The sequence below is a fragment of the Pseudopipra pipra genome, chromosome 5, assembly GCF_036250125.1.
Source record: "Pseudopipra pipra isolate bDixPip1 chromosome 5, bDixPip1.hap1, whole genome shotgun sequence".
Lineage (NCBI taxonomy): Eukaryota > Metazoa > Chordata > Aves > Passeriformes > Pipridae > Pseudopipra > Pseudopipra pipra.
Window position 1 is genome coordinate 35907960 of NC_087553.1, and position 17482 is coordinate 35925441.

The 17482-nt window shown below is 34.4% G+C and overlaps 1 protein-coding gene across 8 annotated transcripts in view; it reads left to right on the forward strand.

Annotated features, from left to right (window-relative positions):
* Nucleotides 1–17482, forward strand: part of PPP1R12A (protein phosphatase 1 regulatory subunit 12A) — a 111549-nt gene that overhangs the window by 69167 nt on the left and 24900 nt on the right. For 5 of the 8 annotated variants that reach the window (XM_064655585.1, XM_064655588.1, XM_064655587.1 and 2 more), the window contains exons 7-17: nt 356–444; nt 571–719; nt 3282–3403; nt 5772–5987; nt 6819–6913; nt 9156–9278; nt 10802–10963; nt 11411–11587; nt 14989–15079; nt 16577–16774; nt 16951–17119. In XM_064655585.1, coding sequence (XP_064511655.1) covers nt 356–444; nt 571–719; nt 3282–3403; nt 5772–5987; nt 6819–6913; nt 9156–9278; nt 10802–10963; nt 11411–11587; nt 14989–15079; nt 16577–16774; nt 16951–17119 — 1591 coding nt within the window. The remainder of the gene's footprint in view (nt 1–355; nt 445–570; nt 720–3281; nt 3404–5771; nt 5988–6818; nt 6914–9155; nt 9279–10801; nt 10964–11410; nt 11588–14988; nt 15080–16576; nt 16775–16950; nt 17120–17482) is intronic. The other 3 variants (XM_064655589.1, XM_064655593.1, XM_064655592.1) reach the window with 2 other exon arrangements.

The following is a 17482-nucleotide window of genomic DNA, read 5'->3' on the forward strand; positions in this document are numbered from 1 at the left end:
TCAGCTCAAGAGAAGCATAAAGATTAAAACCAAAGTTTTGATTTGGCGCTTCAATTCAGGTAATCCTACAGCCATCTCACAAGATCTTTTATGCCCTTACTTGGTCAGTTGTGGTAACCAAAGAGCCTTGGAAGAAGAAAAGTGCTCTACTACTTGCCTCGTCCAGTGTCATTTTATGATCTGAAGTATCAACAATTGGAATAACAGTTTCTGAGATTTTAGAATTTTGAACTTTGAAAGCTTATACACACACACTCCAGTATTTGTAATAGTTAGAGAAGATTTCCCTCCATTTGTAATTTTATCACAGTGATACCATTCTATCAATTAAACTGCATCATTCTATTTTTTGAAGCTTCATAGTGAGAAGCGCGAAAAGAAATCTCCCCTAATTGAATCCACAGCCAACCTGGATAATAATCAGACACAGAAAACATTCAAAAAGTAAGTAAAATAGGAAAAATTATAAGCTCTTAAAAAAGATGACTTTACAAGCTGTCACAAAGTCCTACTTAAGAGGCTTTAGTAAATTTTTTGGAATTTAGTAAGTACTTTTCTTTTTAAACTCAGTAAGGAGACATTGATTATGGAGCAAGAGAAGAATGCAGAGTCTCTGGAGCAAGAAAAAGCAGATGAGGAAGAAGAGGGAAAGAAGGATGAATCCAGTTGTTCTAGTGAAGAGGAAGAGGAGGATGACTCAGAATCTGAAGCAGAGACTGGTACGTTATTTGGAGCATTGCCTTTCTTCAAGTTTTTACTTTATGAATTCACTTATTTAATATCACACGATAGAGAGTTAAGTATAGTACGTTTCACTTATTCTTCTGCATTTCACTAAGCTTCCAGTCATTTTAAAGCAAGTTTATACAAGTCTGAAGTCAAGTCATAACAGATACATCAAACGGATGTGGTTACTGGTGTCTACTTAGGTTAAAGCTATTAACCAGTTTACTTGATTGGCTACTTAACAATTGATACTTTTAATTAAATAGAATAATATAAGCCTTAAGTGGCATGTCAGAAACATTGAAAAAGAAGATCAAATGAGAAATGAAAGTTTTGTAGCACTATTTGCTTGTGGAACTGGTTTAGAGATTGGATCAGTAAAAGTACAAACATTCTTATTTGGTCTTTCCATCCTGAAGTAATTATCAATTAATCTGGCAATCATGACTCAGGTATTGATAGAGTAATAGTGCATATATTTTCAGTGTGTACTGAGATAAACTTTTAAAGGTGTTATTTTAATGTTAACAGTTACTTCATATGCAACTTGAGTTAAAGAGGAATGTTCTTTGAAAAGTTTCGGATTGTATGCAAAGTTGTGTGCATATTACCCTGTAATTTGCTCTTCTATGGAATTTATGGGTTGGTTTTTTCTTGAACTATTTTCAGAATAGCCAATAGTGATATAAGAACAGCATAGTATCATTTTCTTTCAAACCAGAAAACAAATGTCAGCCAATTAGTATTTAAAGATGTATGTTCGATCCTAATAAAGAATTTTAAAATTTCAATGCAGCAATAAAATACATAGACAAGGATGTCATTAGAAATAACTTGTTAATATTTTATACTTACACTTTTAAAAATAAGTGACCATTTTTGGTGAGCTGTCAGTTTTCATTTTAATACATTCTAATTTCTTCACCTGAAAGGTAAGACTAAGAAGGTATTTTAGAACCAATCTATCGTGAGCTTTTAATGTAGTTAGAAGTAAAAACAAGTTGCTGAACCAAGCTGTCTATTATGGTTTAATTATTTTTTTGTATTTTGAAATAAGCCAGCATTTCACTATTAAGCTGGAAAAATGTCTGTCAAGCTTTGTAATTAGTCTTTTACCTTAGTATACTTGCATCAGTTATTTACTGAGCTTTGCTAAATTCAAACCACTTATAATATATAACATGTAGTAATTTCTCTGTCATTGAGCTGACTGTAATGTCTGCTGAGCTTTATGATTCTGGTAATTGTGTTCTCTTCATTGCCAGTATGTAGTTTGTGCCAGGAAAATTTGACTCTGACACAAGAATTAATTTATGTAAACTTCGGGGGTTTTAATATCAACAAGGCTTTATCATACTTTATTTGGCAAGATAGACTTTAGGCTTTTCCCTGTAGAGCTGCATCTCTGAGTTCCAAGATTGTACTTTCCCTTTCTTTTCCCATTATGCGGCTTAAGGTAGTGAAAGATTTTTTTAGTGAAAAATCTTAATATTTTAAGGAGCAATCTGGTTGTAAAGTGTTCCTTTTTCTGAAGTACTGGAAACTGTGATTTCTAATCTCTCGGGATATTTTAAACGTTTTCCTAAAACTTATATTTTGTTACATTAGTTATGTGAGAATATAGTTTCAAAATAAATACAATTCTGTCTGTAAGACCAAGAGGGGAATTATGAATACAAAGCTAGCATCTTGCAAAGGGCAGAGAAACATGATGAAAAACAAAATTTTTCAGCAGTTCAGGTTTTGTAACTTACTTTGGGGTACTTTAATGTTTTTTGAAAGTTAGTATTAGCTCAGTCATGAATACAACTATGTTCTTGGTGTCCTAGAAATAATTTCAGAATACAGTTGTGAAAAATCCATTTTTCTCCTTCCATGCTTCCATGCTTTTGCTCCAGATAACTTTTTTCTATATTTTAAATCATTTTAATCGTTCACAATTTTCCATCAGATCTGCCTGTGCATCATCTCAAATTGTACTGTCAGTCCACATTGTCCTGTTCAGCTTTTTATCATCTGGAATTTCACCACCATTTTTTTTCAGTTGTGTTTAGAAAGTACTTTCCATTAAGTAGTTAGTCGTGTAAGCTGGTTTTTTGTATTTGTATTTGTTTACTGCATAAGTCACTTTTGAAACATTTGTTCAACTATGTCCATAACTAAAACAAGTATGTAACAGCAATACTATCAATTATACAATTTCTGGTTGAAGATTGGTACTTTTGTTGAATTTGAATGTAGTTGTGAGAACACTGTATGAAACACTGCATACTTTCCAAGTTAACTGCTCCTATGCTATATGGGTAGTGTAGATGTAAAGGTGTGTTTATAGTAAGGCCAAAACCAGTGGGGATTGAACCCCATGTTGCTCCATACTGCACTGATAGGAGGTAGCATCCCATCCCAAATAATGTGCAACACTGAGGAATAAATAATAAAATGCTGTTTGTAAAATTGACTGTCAAATTTGTTCAATAGAAATTCTGCTCTGTGTTGTAGAGGTGAAGAAATTGTGAAAGAAAAATGAAAATTAAAATCTTGTAAATATTTTGCAGATAAGACCAAAACGTTGTCAGCTAATAATGCAAATACCACAAGTACACAATCAGCATCGGTAGCTGTGACGGCGCCTTCAGTAGCTGGTGGCCAAGGGCCACCTACATCGCCTGTTAAGAAGGTAAAATAAAATACCTTTTTTGTGATTTTCCATTTCTTTTCTTCTGGGTAAGCATATATTTTTTGATTCTAGTATAAAAAGTGGATTGGGTTAACCAAAGTGAATTGATGAAATTATGCACAGATTCTTAAAATATTTTGTATTCGTCTCCAGAAACTGTGTTCATTTTTTTTTAAATTTTGAATGGTTTTCATTCTAAACTGTAGCTTAATTCTAAACAAAGTAGCTGAATGTAAGATCCTCTTAAAAAAAAAAAATTGTTGCACAGTGAGTGGAGTTCTTGTTTTTTCTGAAGCTAAACTTCATCTTTGAAAGTCTTTTCTATGTTGGACTCCTCCAAAATTTCTAGAAGCCGCAGTTCTAGTGTCTCTCTGTGTCTGTATTTGTGCAGTAAAAAGTACTGTAGGTCTCATCCCTGTTTCAATATGGTTAGGACCTCATGGAAGAGCTATATAATTAGGACACATTTTTTCAATGGACAGCTCAAAAAACACACCTAGTAAAGCCATATTGCGTGCTTGATGCTTTTTACAGCTTGTAACTTTACATGACAAGTTAATTTGAATGAACTTTAATTTGGCTTGTCAAAGGAAGATAGGTATGCCTGGGGGAAAAATTACAGTAGATAATAATGCATAGTCAGAAGATGGTACCCAAGTCAAACTTTTAGAATATCAAAGCAGACTGGATAGTAAACTGGTAAGTCTTCATTTGTCAATCATTACAACTTTTCTGTATGCATCATAATGAAAGTGTAACCCACTACTGATGCTTCTGAAAAGTGTGTTCAGGATATAATGAAGCCACAGTAGAGAGAAAAGACATACTGCTGGGGGAATAATATGTAGTGTATTTAGCTCCTGGGAGCTTATTGGGGTTATATTTTCCTACTCAAAATAGAATCTAATGATGATTCATCTTACAGAATATCCTTCAATGTAACAGATGCAATTGTATGATTAAATGACAAGGGGGGTTATTTTTATAGGAAGAAATAAATTTGATTTTAACCTGAATTATAACCTTTTAAAAGTTGTTAATACACTATTGTAATTTTATTATGCAGTAATTAATGGTTTATGTTTTAATCTCAAAGGTAAAAGGTGCAGTTTAAAAGTAAACTGTAGTTATCTTCCTAATATTGTATGAAAAGCTCAGGGCCTTCTGTAGCAACAAAATAAATGCACATTTATATCAAGACTGATTATCTTGTAACATAGGAGGTACATGTGATCTAGAGGAGTAGTTTAAGCTCGTGTCAATGAACAAAAAGTTTTTAAACTGTTTTTACTAATGAAGGTAAAGCAGCACTGTATGAGTGATCTTTCACCTACTCTTGCACGTGCCTTTTCAGGTTTATACTGTCTGTGCTACTGCAGCTGCTCTTCTGCTCTTGCACCATAGATGGCCAAACCATATGTTACACACAGGCGGTGCAGATACAGTACTAAGCTTGAATTTGGGTTTTCTTCAGTCTACATGGCATTCAATAGTGCTGCTCTCTGACTGTGAATACTGAAGTAAAGCAGGTTTGGGAGGGTAGCTAAGCCAGCATGGGATGTGATTAAAGGATATGAATGATATAGGATTAGAAGATAAGGGGTATGTTAGTGTGAATCTTCAGTATTCTCAACAGTGTGAGGATTTAGGCCATGGACCTTGTTAGATCATAGGCTTTGTTGTTCTCTTCTGTGCAAACTGTAATTCTGCCTCTGAATGAGATAAACTTGCTGTGTTTAGTAGGAATCTGTTACTAAGTTTTTAAGTGTCTTACTGCTTTTGGTATTTTGTGCTGTAACAAAGACCTACGTAACATAAACATAGGTGCAAACTACGTAGTGTTAAAACAACCTTTTGTTTCTGTTTTCCATTCTTTCGATCTTCATCTTTGTCTTGTCTTAATTGGCTTTAGTATGATTTCATTCCTCCTATCATGCCTGTCGTGGAGTCAGTAGATCCTGCATCATGGAGGCAGGGCTTGCGCAAAACTGGCATTGTTCTTGTGCCCAATAAGGGTGAAAAATCTATGGTGAGGTTCTTGTGTGCACAGGTTTATGTACAGGTTGCAAAATAACATATTTAATCAAAATGTTAATACCAGATTTGCATGTTTCTAAGTTTGCATCTCAAGTTCACAGTGTGTATTACAAAGTGTGGGTTTTCCTAAGCTAACTTTTAGAGGAGTAGTGTACCTTGACCAGTCTGACATTTCTTATCTCATTGACTAATTTAAGAGAAAAATAGGTTGCCTCTCATTACAACTCCCCTACGACTTTGGCACTTACGATTATTAAAAGCAATTGTGTTCTCAAATCTCTGCAAGGAGCATGAATTACCACAGGTAATGTACATTTCATGTGTGTTACAGTTTCCAACATCTACAACCAAGGTTTCTCCCAAAGATGAAGAGAGGAAAGATGAATCTCCTGCTTCATGGAGGTTGGGTCTTAGAAAAACTGGTAGTTATGGTGCACTTGCAGAGATTACTGCTTCCAAAGAAGCTCAGAAAGAAAAGGACTCTGCAGGTGTTATGCGTTCTGCTTCAAGTCCTAGACTTTCCTCTTCATTGGACAACAAAGAAAAGGTAGTAATATTAAGTGTAAAACAACATTTCAAGGAATTTATATACCTTTCTTAGTATAGATGTTTATAATGTATTATAGAGGTAAGATTGTAGTACACAGCTCTTCTTTACTAAAATTCCAGAAAGTTAAATTATGGAGCTTCTGTGTAGTATTTCTTAAAGTGTAATATGCACCTTCATTGCCTGGCGATCTGGAGTACAAGTCTGGCATTTAACCCCTTTTTAGGACTTGCAGTGCTAGTAGTAGTTTTTACACTTTGGGGGCAATAGAGGTTTGATGGTTTTGGCCTCACTTGGAGAGTGATGTTGAAAGAATCTTATAAACAAAAGAAGTCTCTTTTGTGTTTGTTTTCATTTCGTAGTGATTTTTTATTTACAAAAACTGGTTCTGTAATGAGGCATGGATACACTGAACCAAGTGATCCAGTGTATACACTGAACCACTGGAACAAGTATTGTTTAGGTAACTGAACAACACAGAACTTGTGGTTCTGTTTCAAGTACAAGTGTTTCTATGTTTTAAAATTAGGAATATTAATGTACTCTACCATATAAAAATACTGAACCAGTTGCTTTCAGTTATTAGTGTTGGAATTGTACTGCCACAAAGCAGAAAAAAGAGAAATTGAGTCATTTACCTCACTAGAATGAAAACACTAACAGTTTCCTTTCACTACTGCAGTCTTCATAATATTTTACTAAAGCATAAAACTCATTTATATAATCTGGTCACAGTGAATATGTCTGGAGCTGTCAAGGATGATGATTTTCCAAACAATTAGTAGTATAATCAATAATAGTAACACTTAATAGAAAATACGTATCTTTCAGGAGAAAGATGGAAAAGGAACTCGACTTGCATATGTTGCACCTACAATACCAAGACGACTGGCCAGTACCTCTGACATTGATGAAAAAGAAAACAGGTGATTCTGAAGTTATAATTTCTTTTAAATATAAAATTACTTGATATTAGAGTGACTGACAAACTTCATGTATTTTAAGACAATGCTAATTTATACCATCCTGCTGCATAGATTATGCTAATCCATATGGTAATCCAGTTCCTGAAGGTTTTTGGTCTTGTAAATTATAATGACCCTTTTTAAAGTCCAAATTATTCTGTGACAAGACCAGAACTGCGCAATGAGTGTTGCCTCCTGGGGAAAAAATAAAATTCAAAATTTATTTTTTTCTGCTTTATCTCGAGTTGCAAAATGCTTCTACTGGGCTCCATTATTACTTTTGATAACGATAAAACGATGTGTTTCTTATAGTCTTTGCTTAAAACCATGTTCTGCAGCAGCAGTACAGTGATCATAGTTAGCTTAGAAAAGCCATTCTTCTATCGTTCTTGTTTACATGTTGACCTTTCATCTTCTTTTGTAGATTTTTATTTTCTTTGCTGATACTTCTATAGTTTTCAGTACAAAAAAAAAACAAAAGGTGCATAGGCTTCCTACCTGTTAGGATTAGGGATACTTTCATGTCATATTTACATTGTCAGAATGTAACATGATCTTACCTTAACATAACCATAACTTAACTTTCCCATTTTTCACTTCTCCTGGGACATTTTCTTGAATTACTGTAGAATGCATAGTACAAAACTTAGAGGTCTTCCTAATGTCATGCATTTTGTTGGATCGTGTCTGGATAGCCGAACGTTGAATGACCTGAACTGAAAAGCCTGTAGTTGCTCAAAATGTGCTATTGTAATCCTTGTGTGTAAGAGTGATAATTTCTTTATGCCTGAAGAGGAGTGTCTTTGTTGCTACTCGTGAGAATGGTTTGTTTCGGTGCAAACACAAGATAAATACTGCTTTTTCTTATGTTTGCAGGAAATTGCTGAAGTTTAGTCTCTAGGTGACAAATTCTGTTTTGGAAGAGGAATATCCCAGATCTCATGCTCCCCTAAAGTGCAGTGTAATTTGTTAGCATCTCTCATTTTTCTTGGCCAGATGCATTTTAATCTGTATTTCTATAATGGGGCGGTTTGGAGTTTCTGTTTGTGCTGTCATTCTCTGGAGCACTATATTCTTTGAGATGGAATTTGCCAGTTTTCATTTCTTTATACAGGGATTATTATTATTCAGTTTTTATTCTCTGAGATCTTTTCAAAAACTCTTGTTCTCTAAAAGTGTCTGAAGTAGAAGATACCTTAGGATTTGGACAAACATTTCTTTACAGTTTTATTTCTTAGAAGCTGTTACTGGTTGTAACAAAAGGATTAAGTTTTGCTTCAGTGTTGAGGTTTATTTGTGTCCTGGATGTGCCAGTCTTAACCATCATGTCATTCACAGACACAGTTCCAAAGGTGGTTGTGAGCAATAGCACAGTTTTTCTCATGTGGACTGGGTTAACTGCAGTCACCAGTCTCATTAGTCCTAGTGCTCGCCAAACAATTGATTTTTCTGAGAACTTTCTGTATGCCTGGGGGTACCAGAGATGAAGCCTGCTTTTAGGCCAGACTGTTTAGGCACCAATACTTTGCCTGGTGTATGTAGAAATACAGTTTTTGCATCTCAGTGTCAATTTTCAGGATAGTTTTTCTAAGTAGATTTTTGCAAGGTTGTTTCTTGCTGCTATAAACTGCAACAACAGTCTGGAAATTCCTTATGACTAAAGTCATGTCAGCTAGTGATGCACGGCAGGCCACTCAGGAATGGCTACTGTAAGCCTGTTTACACTAGTCTACAGTATCATGAGTTCTGAAGGTTTGTCAGCTTTTCAACTTCTTATAATATCAAAGAATGAAAAATCCCATTAAATCAGCTACTAAAAAACCCAAGTAGTTTTCCCCTTATTACACTGGATAATCTCAGGGACAAACAGGTAGATATTTTGTTCCTTTTCTGGGAAAAACAAAGCCACCAATGATCACAGATAAAAGCCAACAGTTGATTTTATCTGGTTAAATCCTCTTTAGCAGTTTTCTTTTGATGCTGCTTTTTTCTGATATTTCTAATGGCGTTAGTAGGAATATAGTATTTTTCCACAGGGGCTTGAAAATGATTGTCCATAAAGGTAATTTTATTCCTGTTTGGTTATGTTTATTTTAAGTGTGTTATCCAGGGTTTTAGTTTGAAGCTGCTGTTCAGCTCACATCAAGAACAGCCTTCTTTAATATCTTTAATGTGAGCTTGCTAAACTAAAATCATTTTTCAGAGACTCATCTGCTAGTTCAATACGTGGTGGCAGCTCCTACACCAGGAGAAAATGGGAGGAAGATGTCAAGAAAAACAGTTTGAATGAAGGTCCTACATCATTAAACACAAGTTATCAAAGAAGGTGTGGAATTTTCTTTTTTTTTTTTTTTCAAAGTAGGCTTAAAAGAGGGAAAATATTGTCTCTGAATTTTGGTTCTTGCATGACAGTCCCAGAAGTCTTGGGCTGTTCTCCTTAATGGTAAATTATAGCCATACCTCTGTTGAGTATCAGTATCATAGAATGCATACATAAAATTAACTTGAATGTGAAGTAAATGATGAAAATATGAAAATAATTTTCAGGTGTGCAAGTTCCTAACTTACAGGATTTTCTCAGGAGGAATCATATCCTGCAAATATATGCATGATTAATTTTCCTTCATTGTGTAGTTTCAGTGTAGCTATTTAAGTCAAGTTCTTCATTGTAATTAGTGGAGCAATAAATAGCTCAAATGAATAAATAAAAAAAAAGTCAAGTAACTAAGCTGCATATTGATATGTGCTGCTGATGTACATGGTGATGGATACTCAACATTTTTCTGAGTCTTGACATTGGTATTATCAGTGGCATGTAATCAGGCTGTTTCACACAGCATAATCTTAATTCCTTGATAACCTCCTGCCTTAAAAAAAGCCTTGTCAATTTTCCTAACTTTAAGTTTAGGAAAGATGTTGCACAGATTTCCTGTTCTGGATGGAAAATATCCACAGTTATATAAGAACAATATATAAGAACAATCTTTGCATGTTAGCTTTTACCAGTATTTACACTCCAGTCTTCAAACAAAATGTGCTCACCACTTTTAAATTGCATGTTGTGCTTTAACAGTGTATTTCTTTGGTTGTTCTTTTACCATTATTTTTTGTCATTCTAAAGTTGATAGAAAAAAATATCAATTGTAGAATGACAAAGAAGCATCTTTATCCTTAAATCTTTTGCAATTAGTAACAACGATGCTCTGTCTGTCCTAACTGTGGATTCTGTGATTTAGTCATGGGCAAACATTCTGACCTGCTAGCGCAAAATTTATTCAGCCAGAACCAGTGCATAAAAATGTGGAAGCCACTGAGTTCTTTATAACTTGAAGAGCAAGGGAATAACCTGAGTGGGAGGTTATTCTTGCTGGGAATGATTTAAGTGTTTTTTTTTTTTTAAAGGCAGTACATTTAATTGGTTTCAAATTATAAGAGGAGTGACATTTTCTTTTCTGACAAGCTGTGCAGTGAAGTTCTGCATTTTCTGAGGTATTCAGTGTGGGTGAAACAGCAATTTAAAAATGGGACATTGGGGGCCCTATATGAATACTTTAGTAGATGTGATCAAGACAGTCTTACATAAACAAGTGAGATTCCATTTTTTATCTCCTTGTTGTGTGAAGAAATGGTCAGGACTAAGAGACTTCTGCTGCCCTGTGAAGTCATAAATTAAAAGTTCTAATCAAGGAAACAGTTTAAGAAAATGCTTCTTTTGTCCCAGAAGTTTCCAAGACTCATCTGAGGCACAGAATGCATGGGCAGGAATTTAATGGATCATTCCTGCTTGGTGATATTTTAATGAGCAAAGATAAGTAATAAATGCAGACATTGTACTTGTCTTTCCTTCAGTGGCTCCTTTGGTAGAAGACAAGATGATTTGATAAGTTCTAATGTTCCAAGTACTGCATCAACAGTTACCTCTTCTGCTGGTCTTCAGAAAACACTGCCTGCCAGCACAAACACTACTACGAAGAGTACAACGGGTTCTACTTCAGCAGGTGTACAAAGCAGGTAATGGCACCAGCACACTTTTTTTTCTTGTTTTTTTTGTCAGGTCTACTGTGTGCTTATGTATGTGCATGCGTTCTTGTTTAGTAGATTCTGGGGCTCTGGATTTTTTCACTCTCCTGTTAAATTTGTTTTGATTTTGTACAATTTGGCTCAAAAATTGCGAATGGCTTTCTACTGTGAAGTGACAGCCATATTGGTATAAAAGAATAAATCCAATGTTAGAAAGGCGTGAAGAATAAAAGTTCAGTCATTGTGAACTGCTAATTCTTAATTTATTCAATTTAATAGCTCAAGTTGAGCTTTCATAGTAGAGACATTTCAAAGTCTACCTTTCTTAAAAAAAAATCCATCCCTCAATTTACATGTTATTAGTTGTTTAGTAAAGTGCTTTCATTGTTTAGCTGTTTCCTTTTCTCTTTTTTTGTGTTGCTGCTTGTTATGCTGTAGTACCTCAAATCGTTTGTGGGCTGAGGATAGTACTGAGAAAGAAAAGGACAGTGTTCCTACAGCAGTGACCGTTCCTGTTGCACCATCTGTTGTAAATGCTACAGCCACTACCACAGCCATGACTACAGCTACTTCTGGCACTGTGTCCTCAACATCAGAGGTCAGGGAGAGACGGAGGTGTGTAAAGGTCCTAAGAGTAATGTTGCTCTTACACAAAAGTCGTAATTTTTTTCTTACTTAAAGGAATGTGTTGGTTACCACAAATTTGGACAGTACAGTATGTAAAGCAGTGTTGTTTTCTTTCTGTGTATTGAAACAACAAGTAACATGTCTTGATTTATCTAAGAGCTAAAGTCTAAGAGTACTAGTAGAGACCATTCGTGAAATTTAAACTTCAATACTGTATGTTTTTGACTGGCCTTGGGTTCTCATTCAGTATGTGGTATTTTAATATTTATATTTCTGTTAATAGGTTAAATGAATCCTCTTAAAAATACCCATAATGGAACTATGTAAAAACACTGAATTAAAAATAATGAGTAATTATTAATTGCTACAAGTACATTGCTGCTGATTGAGCTAGTGTGCCGCTGGCAGTATGCTAATAAGTTAGAGCATAGCATTTTTTCAACTATTTTGTATGGCTGGCAATTCTGAGAAGAGAGTATTGAACCCAACACATTCTGTTTATTTCATTGCATCATTTAGGGTCTCTTCTACTTGAAACATAATTATACAATTGTCAAGGCAATATGAAGAATGAGTAAGAAGCCGATGTAAATCTTATTTTAAGAACATGCTGTGTTTTTCTGTTTACAGTTATATGGAGGATGAGTTAAGACTGGTGCATGTTTATGTTTCCATAAAGAGTTGTTTCCTGCTATTTATGGAAGCAAAAATAAGATTTCAAAAGATTGTTAATTCCTGTTAGCTTTCCCCAGGTTCTTCTTCTTCTGGATATTTATAAATGTTTATCCTTTAACCCTTCTGCTGAAGTGCAAGTTCAGATTTCTGTGTTGCTCCTGTAATAGTTTTGAAATGTAGCTCCTGTATCAGTGTGTATCTCTGTATGTTCACGGAGGTAATGAAACTGTTCCTTATTACACAAGAAACCTGCATTCTTTTGGTTCACTTAAGGCAACAACATTTAAAGCTTTAGGCCTAATTAGGGTAGCCTGTTTTCCATAATCTTCCCTCATACCCAAAACTGAAATGAAATAACTTCTACAAAAATGTGGATTATGTTTTGATTCTTTCCCACCATGATTCAGGAAGCGCCCACATGTGCTAATGACAAATTTCAATAACAACCATGGTCAGAACAGGCATTTTCCAAAGTGAAATTTGACTGAACCCAACAAACGAAAAGCAAAACCAACAAAATGCATCTTTTTTTCAAAAATAGTTCAGATTTTAAAATGCAAATACTGTTTCGGTCTTGTATCAGTTGGAAAGGCAAGGACTGTAGAATTAAGGATTTTGCAGTCTTATTGACTCTCATTAGTGTGTTTATACTGATGTGCACATAACTACACATGCTTTAGATACCTGCAGTTGGCCTGAAATTCCTTGGTTTTGTCTGACTAGGATGATTGTGTAATATATTGTTGCAGATGCATTCTTCATGGTATATTAGGATATCTATTAAATCTTGATAACCAACAAGAGTATTTCAAAGATATTAAATAAATAAAGAACACTATAAACTTTTTAGTAATGAAGCAGGTAATGGCACATCCTTTCGGAATAGCTGAAGCTATAGTCTTTGTATGATTTTTAGGTTTGGTTTGGAGAAACAGGGAAGAAAATTACAAACTTGAATCTTTAAATCTTTTTATCATGAATAATACTGTATAGGGAACCTGTGTGGCATCCATAAGGGATGCTAGGGAAGGGCACTTTCTACTCTGACAGTAGCTGCAGTGTGCACCTGGCAAGTTGAAAGTTTTCATTTTCTCTCAGTGAGATTTAAAGTATTTCAGATTTATTGGAAGGTAGGTGTAGGTATGACAGTTACCAAAAACCAATTTAAGTGGGAGAATCTGTAGCAATTTTCAAGCCCTAAAGATTATACCTGCTCTGCAGTCAAAACCTTCTAGGTGGGTAATGTTTCAGGTCATTTTAGCTAAAGCAGCCAGCAGCCACCCTTTTCCTGATGTACATAGGGCCCAGAGCTCTAGGAAAATGGAAAGTCAATGAAAAATGCTATTTGCAAGAGAACAGGATAGGGAAATCAAATTAACATAGTGTGGGTTTTTTGAGATGTGTCATACAATGGGTGTTGTTTGAACATTTTTAAGTATAGCAGATAAGTATAAGTATTTTCCTGTGTTTTAGGGGTACTTAGTTTAATAGAGTTAGAACACAGGTAGTGATATGTAGGTCTGTATAAATGAAGTTTATTTTTAAGTGTTAGAATTGTTTCAATACTGTTTTTAGTATGTGCTAAGGCTAACAAATGTATTATTAGATGATCAACTCTTTCTATACATAAATTATTTAAGTGTTAATAGATGATGGCATAATCACTAGCCAACTATTGAATCATTAGCCAATTATTCTTAACTAATGACATATAAAAAGAGACAATCAGAAAATATTGCAGAATCTGATCTAAAGAAGCTCAGAGAGGCTTTGTGTTTTAAGCAACCTTTTAGCAACCTTCTGATTTTGCTTTTCCAAAATTTTTTTTATTTTTTCTAATTTTTAGCTAATCTAAGGATTTCAAAACAGTGTGAAATTACAGCAGCATCCCCAGAATATTCTGTAATAGAAAATCAACAAATGCATTAAAAACTTCTAAATTCTTTAATTATGGTTTTACATACGTACAAATATATGTATTTATGCATGTAAAGATATTTATATCTTGGTTGGGTTTTTTTTTACTCTAGTTACCTGCATTGGAGACTTTTCTTAAAGAGTCCAGGCTTTGTGTGTCTACTCCAGTAGCCTTTTGGCTTTAATTACAATTACCTGCTTACTCTGCAGGATTTTTGTGGGTTTCATGAGGATTTATTTTCAAGCTTATTTTTTTAAAAGGGAGTTGGTTTACTCAAAGCATAAATGATTCATATGAAAATGTAGTAACCACCTCCTCAAGGACTTTTAATTTCTGGTGCAGTAAGTGATATAATTAGGTTTTCTGCATTAGCTGTACATTTAGCTTTTTCTAAAAGCTTACAAATAATGTTAAAAGTTAATACACACAGATATTTGATGTATAAATGTCTATATGGCTGAATCTCTGAGTTCTTCTATCCCTGAAGAAGTACTTAGTAGGCTAGTGAAATACCAAAAAAGCTGAAGTTATATTTAGAGAAAATGGAAAAAGGAAATCTAAATTAAGTAAGAAAACACTATGTATTTTATTTGAGTTCTAAGACTGCTGTCTTGATGAATAGATTATTATGATATGGATGAAATGTCTAAAATGTAACCTGGTTTATATAGTTAAAGATTTTCTTCTGACTGCTTTGGTTTTCAGTCGTATCATGTTGTGGGGGTTTATTCTGACCTTTTAATACATTTGTACAAAAACTATCATTTGCCAATTTTGTTTGTAATTAACTCTTTAGATCATACCTCACTCCAGTACGGGATGAAGAGTCAGAGTCCCAAAGAAAAGCTAGATCCAGGCAAGCAAGACAGTCTAGAAGATCTACGCAGGTATAGTAGTATTAAAGCTTCTACATTTATGGAATCATACCCATAACGTAATACTTGGGAAACAAGCATAGCATACTGCATTTGCATCCATTTCTAATTCTTTTTCTTCTGTGCAAGGCCTATTGTAAATAATGTGATTGAGCTGACCAACATAGCTAACAGGATCCATGACACAGAAAAAATACATTCAGTCTAGCGTCTGTGGAGACAGGAAAGTACTAGGAGAGAGTTTTTTGTTTACTTGCTAATAATGTAGTATCTAACTGCATGTCTCCTTGCAGCATTGCTCTCTCTTAGTTTACATACTAATATATTTGGTGGTTCTTTGCAGTTTCTGTCAGAACTTCCTTACAGTGAGTTGCAACTAGCACAATCCTAACATAGGGAAGGATATGGCAATAGCAAAATAGAGGGAGTATCTCTAATGGTACTTGAATGCTCTTTGGGCAGTGGGGCAACTACCAACCCCTGTCTGCTGACAAACTGAGAATAATTAGCATATAGTCCCTGAAAAACAGCACAAAAATACTGTAGCCATTGTCCTTACCTGTTTTAAGACCAAGTCTCTATCTACATTGTTTGCTGATGTTACTTTCAAATCTTTGCAGTTTTAAACTTCTCAAATATTTCTGGTTACCTTTTGTAGTGAGAGATCCACTGTTGATACGACTTTATCTTATCAGAGTTATTTTTGCTTCCTAATACTAATTCAGAGCCCTGAATGATGGTTAAACTACAGGCCAACTATTGTTGAATCTTTACAGTAAACAAGCTACCAGGAATTACTCTATTAAAACTTTATCAACACAAAAAACAATTAAATAACTGATAAGCTGCAAAGTTGGCTTTAAAGAATAGATTACGAAGTGTTTTGAGCAATGGCTCAGTCAGATGCATCAGCTGAAAAGTGTAGTAGAGAAAAGCTGTCTTCAAAAAATTATTTGCTTTCTGAGCTTACTTCAAGACTAGTTTTTAGCCTCAGAATAACAACGAACTAAGAAATGAGATACAACTTTCTCTAGTGCTGTCAGTGCAATTTTTTATGTCTTGCTGGCCTAAAAATCCAGTTTCAGAGAGTGAATTACAAAGTATCGACATTTCTGAAAATATGATGTGTTATGTTTTTAGGGTTCTTTCAGAAATATTTAGTATGCTTATGGTCATGTTGGAAGCATCAGAAGCATCTAGTGGGTTCTTAAATTATCTCTATAGGATCTTCTATGCAATCTGTATCTGTTAGTTCAACTAAAAATTGTCTTGCTGGAGAATCTGTGGTAGATCACATTACAGCAAACACTTGCCACTTATCAGAGGGATGTTTGGTTCCAACATTCGAGAGGAAAGCTTATAGGTATAATAGTAAGAAATTTATTTCTTACTAGATAGATTTAATTTTCTTAAGTTGAATTTTTTGTTTAAAATATTTATGTAATGTGATCACTTGCATTAATATCAATTATATATTAAAATGATGTTTGCTGACTGCTGTTTTCACAGGGTGTAACACTGACAGATCTTCAAGAAGCTGAAAAAACTATAGGAAGAAGTCGTCCCACACGAACCAGAGAACAGGAAAATGAAGAAAAAGAAAAAGAAGAGAAAGAAAAGCAAGACAAAGAAAAACAAGAAGAAAAGAAAGAATCCGAAACTAAAGATGATGATTATAGACAAAGATATTCCCGAACTGTCGAAGAGGTATTTTCATGATGAGTCTCTTTAGGTAGAGAAATTATGTGAATCTCAACTCCAACTTTAATAATTTAATTTTGATACTACTATGAGAATTATTTACATAGTTAAATGTTTTAATATCCCATGGTTTGTATTTGTTAATCTGTGTAAATTAATTTTCACGTTTTTCTACTGAATAGCCATATCATCGCTATAGACCAACGTCAACTTCAACTTCTTCATCATCCACCTCTTCACTCTCCACCTCCACTAGCTCTTTATCAACTTCAAGTCAACTAAACAGACCAAACAGCCTTATAGGTATAACTTCTGCCTATTCTCGGAGTGGAACAAAGGAAAGCGAGAGAGGTAGGAGTACTTTTTTGTGAAGGGGTTTTTTTTTGTTGTTTTAGTTCACGAAGGGTAACTTATGTTTCTAGAGATAGTTCAAAATGAGGTGCGATATGTAAGACCACTGGGGATGTACCTTGTTCCCATCTTCTGTAACTTGCATATAGAGAGGAAAGAAGATTTTCTGGAATTGGTGGTGGTTTGCAACTGTTTAGTATTTTTGCATTATTGGGTCATAGAAATGTCAAATATACTGCAGTAAGTATCCACATAATGCTTTCATTTTTGCTTTAACACAGCAACTATAATAAAATACCATATTTCAGAGTCTAAATACTTGCAGGTATTAAAAAGGAATTTTACTTGATTAAATAATTGGTA